Source organism: Aptenodytes forsteri, unplaced genomic scaffold (assembly GCF_000699145.1).
Source record: "Aptenodytes forsteri isolate BGI_AS27 unplaced genomic scaffold, ASM69914v1 Scaffold384, whole genome shotgun sequence".
NCBI lineage: Eukaryota > Metazoa > Chordata > Aves > Sphenisciformes > Spheniscidae > Aptenodytes > Aptenodytes forsteri.
This window is the reverse complement of record NW_008794952.1, coordinates 180,436-185,669: the sequence shown is the minus strand read 5'-3', so window position 1 is coordinate 185,669 and position 5,234 is coordinate 180,436. Positions and strand designations below refer to the sequence as shown.

The 5,234-nt window shown below is 41.5% G+C and overlaps 1 protein-coding gene across 1 annotated transcript in view; it reads left to right on the top strand.

Annotated features, from left to right (window-relative positions):
* The first annotated feature begins 3,498 nt into the window (after nt 1-3,498).
* NDUFAF4 (NADH:ubiquinone oxidoreductase complex assembly factor 4) overlaps nt 3,499-5,234 on the top strand; it is a 6,731-nt gene continuing 4,995 nt past the window's right edge. The window contains exons 1-2 of the mRNA XM_019471049.1: nt 3,499-3,590; nt 5,000-5,206. Coding sequence (XP_019326594.1) covers nt 3,499-3,590; nt 5,000-5,206 — 299 coding nt within the window. The remainder of the gene's footprint in view (nt 3,591-4,999; nt 5,207-5,234) is intronic.

The following is a 5,234-nucleotide window of genomic DNA, read 5'->3' as shown; positions in this document are numbered from 1 at the left end:
AAATTTCAGACCATCAAATAGCAAACACTGTAGAAAGCAAGGATTTCCATGTGCATCCCTTTTTTGCTACACTGGAAAGACGAGGTCTCTAGTCATCTCAGATAGGTGGGTCACCCGATGCACTTCAGTCACCTCGGTCCCCTAGGTCAGGCTTACTGGTCACTCAGTCACATAATTTACCTCGGTCCCATCAGTGCACACTTCGGTCACCTTCCCAGACGATAGTAAAGTGCAAGGTAAACTCCACAGAACTGGTGGAAGTTGTGCTAAACCTGCTGTTTACAAGGAAATGCTTTGGTCTTTGGACATCTTCATTTGAATTTGTGAGAGTAAATTAATCCTTTAAATTCAATCACCACTTTTAAAACCAGAATCAGTATTCACTGAAACTGTTTTGTAGGTACTGATTTACAACAGACACAAATGCAAACAGAAGACAATATTATTTGTTATACTATAAAGCCAAATCAACCCACCATGTGGATGGGATGCCTCAAGCAAAAAAACCCCACCAACTAGACAGAGTTAAGTTTTATGATATCAAAGCATCTAAAGAAAATGACTGTTCTCTTTGAGGGCAATTCAACATGGGATGTCTCCGCTGGGTATGGAAAACCTTACTGGAGAACAGGGAATTATCTGGGCTTGCTCAGCAAGTTGAATAACAAGGACCCCAATGAACAGCTACAAAGGTCTAAAGTTACATCCATTTATATGTAGTTAATCCAACAAAATGGTTGTGGTCACTGCATTTATCAATATGCAACTTGTATATGTACAATGCTCTCTGTGACAATTTATCATCATAATACAGACCCTCTGATACAGCTAACATAATTCTTACCTTTCAAGTGGATAAACGTTCACTCACATTTTTTTCAGGCCCAAAGGGATGGTGTTTGTCTTGGGTGATTCTGGTGCAGCAGCAAAGCCAGCCCAAGATGAGCCACCTCTCCATTCCACCCAGTTTCTTCTCCCCGCTGGTTCACCTCCTCCTCATTGGAGCCAATACAGTCATTTCTGCGGCTGCTGGAGTGAAACGATCTGGGTGCAAAGTGCAACCTCTCACAAACCAACCAACCAACCAACCAACCTGGCAGCAATATCAGTTCAAGGCATTCATACTCCTCCTATCATATGCCTTTTGTTTCTCCTCCTGTGTTTCTGGTAGCTCTTTGTGGGACCAGTCAAACCATCAGTAACTGATACGGCTTAGAAAAGCTACAGGACTTCTTTTCTTTACTAAATCAGACCAGCTATCTGACGATGTTTGCTCTGAAGAGTTCCTACACCCTTGCTCTGGCAAGAGGGATGAGCTGAAGCCAGGGTTACAGGAAGGAATGAGGGTGTCAGTTCTCTCAACTAGTATTGCCACTGAGAAAAGAGCACGAGGAACTGAACCCTATGAGTCAAAATGAAGTAAAAAAGGCACATGTAATTGCTATAATTAATTCATTCCAGTACCAGGCTGCCTCATTCTCAAATATGCTGGCTCCTACTGTGCCTTTCCAAGTCAAAGTAACCTGCTAATTGAGATATAACAATCAGATAGTAATGTCTTTGAAATGAATGTTATCTGACAAGGAGCTAGTGACCTGTCTGGCCTGGTGTGTGAGCCTGTAAACGTGAGCTTGCTGCATTCTCCATAAACTTCATCCATGTAAGGACTTGACAAAAACTCCTTTAAATAAAGCGCTGCAGCCACCTAGCCTTGAAAAGATGCAAGTGTTCAGTAACACTCTGATCACAGCCTGGAATTAAGCAAGAGCCTTCCGTGTATTTGTAGATACTCCAGGAGCCAGTAAAAGACAGATCAGTTGAAGCCTCTAACACAGAAACAAACTGAATTAAGCAACAGAACAATCAGAAATCACTGAAAGGCAACAGTGATCTAAATGTCCATCTTTCTTGAGTTCGTCTTTACAAAGTTGCAGGACAGTCATTTTTGCTTGGCTCATAATCAATTCTTGCTAATGCTGTGTTCTCTGGTTCTGCCTAACGCTGATGAGATAAGGAACAAATGGATCTATGCTCTCATTGTATTTACTGGGAAACCAGTAATCAGGACAGAGGACTCAATTCTCTGAATCCTTATTATACATGAATTTGCTAGAGTATCCCTTTAGACTGCCATAAATTATGAACAAACAGCAGCAAAAATAGGAGAAGAGGAAAACAGTGTCAGTGGTAGAAAATGTGGACAGAATCAAACATAAACCTATGCCGCTGCTGTATAAGGGCACTTCTAATTTTCCTCTGCTGCCGACCTCTGGGTCGTTCCCAGACCATAAATCACATAGCAAACCTCACCTGCCTCCTCTCAATTCTCAAGTTAAGCACCTATTACTAAAAAAAGACTCTCATTTCACTGAGATTACCTGTCCATCTGGACTAATACTCTGATTCCTGCTTTTCTGAATAGCAAAGACAGCAGAGAAACCTTAGTAGTACCTCACAGCAAAACAAGTTAAGGCCAGACACTCCTATTCTCCCTTCTCTAAGGGAATTTTCAATAGATCACTCAGACTTTTGATGCTAGTTAACTACCACAATTAATTTTTGATTTTCCATTCAGCTACAGAACTAGCTGAGAATGAAAAATGAGGAACACACAACATAAAATCAAAACTGGGATGAAAAACTGAAACAAAAGATTCAAAGAATGGTCACAAATGTACTTTTTATTTGCCAGGTGCACAGTAGTTTTAGAAATGTCTCTCTTAGAGGTGTGAAAGGATTAAAAGGAGATCTAGTGTGGCAGCCTATGGGACATGTATATTGTGCGAGTTACAGTATTTTTCTCTGACGTGTTTGATGCTGTCCACTGTTGAGAACAGGCTGCTGGTATACGTGAACTCAGTTGGACAGTCTGTGTCTTCTCATGGCCTGTTTTGTTAAAAACCTACTTGAGAACTGATTTATTTCTTTTGTTATTTTTAAATTCCCTGGAAAAATTCAGGCTCCTGGTTCAAGAAAAATGCATCCCATTTGTAACACTATATAAGCTGAATACACAGTTTTTATGCTTTGAGGAATTACACATTTATTTTTTAATAATCACACTTGCAGATACTTTATATGGAAAAAAAAAATCCAAGCTCCTGATTACTGATATTTAATATCAACACGGTCGCATTGGTAAAATAGCAAATTATCAAAAAAACAAAAAAAAAGGTTTTTAAGCTCAGTTCTTCTGCTTGCTACAGTCTAAGAAAGATTCTTCAGAATAAAAATCTGGCACTTCTGATGCTTCCGTACACATAAAAAGAACAGCCTTGTGCCATCCTCAGTGACAGGAAGTGACAGGCCGAGCATGACATCACTCTTTATTTTTAACTGCCTGCCTTCTGGTGAATTTATTTTGCTGTCAGTAAATATTACAGCAGTGTTGGTCACATTCAGGCTTTACGGAGACAGAAGCCCCGTGCTGAATTTGATCCCAAAAGCCGGCAGTTCTTAGCTTTTGAAGGGAGAATCTTTATTTCCAAATTGGGCACAATGGCTTGCATCCACAGACAGATTAATAAGAGTATGTCTCAGAGAAATGCTGAAGTACGCATCAAAGGTCTACAACCACCAAAGACATCCATGTGAATTTTACCATTACAGCTGCACCAGATAGGCTAACCACTTACAAAAATATCAAATCCTGTACTCAAGAACATAGGTTCAGTCAGCAAGTAATTGAGTACTGATACTTAATTAAACTTGCCACCAGTCTGAGTCCAGCAGCTTTTAACAGCGTCCACATTCCTAGTATCACTAATATCACATATCCTCTCTGTATCACGACACATACAGTGCCTAAAAGAAGATAGGGTTGGTAAGTTTATTACCAGAGAACATAAATTAAAGACATGTTTCTGTCCTTCTCCTACAGACAGTGAGAGTCTTTAAAATGAAGAAGTGGAGAAACTGCATCTTCAGGATTCCCCAAGAGGGCAAAGATCCAGCATGGACCATGCTTACGCTACCTTGTCTCCATTGCCTTTGTAAATCTATTTGGCTTTCCTCATCCACCAGCTTGTCTTTTGGCTTCCCTCTAAGTAAAACACTGCCATTCCTTATGCAGTATTCAAGCACACTGTAGCCTTAAAAATTATCATATCATCGTTATTACTAAATAATGCTACTAGTAGAAGACCGAGTTCTGAAAACGCAAGTTTTGCATGCCCACAGTAATAAGCACGACTCGATGGATGCAAGGGCAGAAAATACGTGTCTTCCTCCTAAAAAAAGAACACAGCAAGAAGTTGGGTCTTGTCTTTGTCCTTTGTTAATTCTCCCACTCCAAGTCACTTCATTCAGGCAACTATTACCATGCCTTAAAAGAGCCTGCAAACAGCACATACACAACTTAAAAACATAAGCAATTACTTACTGGCTAATTCACACAGCAGCTAGAATTAATGAGCCACTAATAGCCTTCTTTGGTAAGACACCCTAAGAGGTTTGGTTGACCCCGCAATCATGTGGAGGACCATGAGGTTCTATTGCTTCTTGCAACAGGCTAATAGTCCTTAGTCTTGCTCTTTCTGCCTTCCTTTCAGAAGATTTTTTATCTTTTCATGCTTATGTTTTTCTTTTTGAATCTCTAAACTGCTGATTCCATCTCAACAATTTTACCTCTGTCTACAATTTTACCTTTCTTATCTTGCATGGCTCAAGACTAAGTACCTTCTCACAACTCTTTCTCACAGTTTAGCAATTTTTGCAGAAGTTGGAAGGTTATTTGGTTGGGCTGAAAGAGAGGGGCGGCACCCTGGTAACATTGCATAGCCCACAAATTCTGAACAGTACTGGGGAACTGTCTGGATTTCCACGTGGAGTATGTCTTCTAGATGGTATCTGCTCATAAAATTAACTTTCTGTCACCGAATAAACCAGTGAGGTGCCTATAAGGAAATGCTATACACGTTAACGAGAGTAAGAGGCACAACATCCCTAAATACTTCCATGCTACCATTACCCAAGTAAAAACTTGAAAAGGTTTCAATAGAGGGCGAGACGCGCGAAGCAGGCCGGGCGGCCCTCTCCGTCCTGCTACCGGCCCCCCTCGGGGCGGTTACAAGCCGAACCGCAGCGTTGCGCGGCAGGCGCCTGCCTGCTCCCCATTCTCGCTGCCCGGACTCCACTCCGTTGTCCCACCAACTCCCACCGAGCGTAACCCCGCTGATAAATCAAGCGGCGACAGTTACGACATGACGTATCGGGGGGGGGCTCACGCGCCCGCC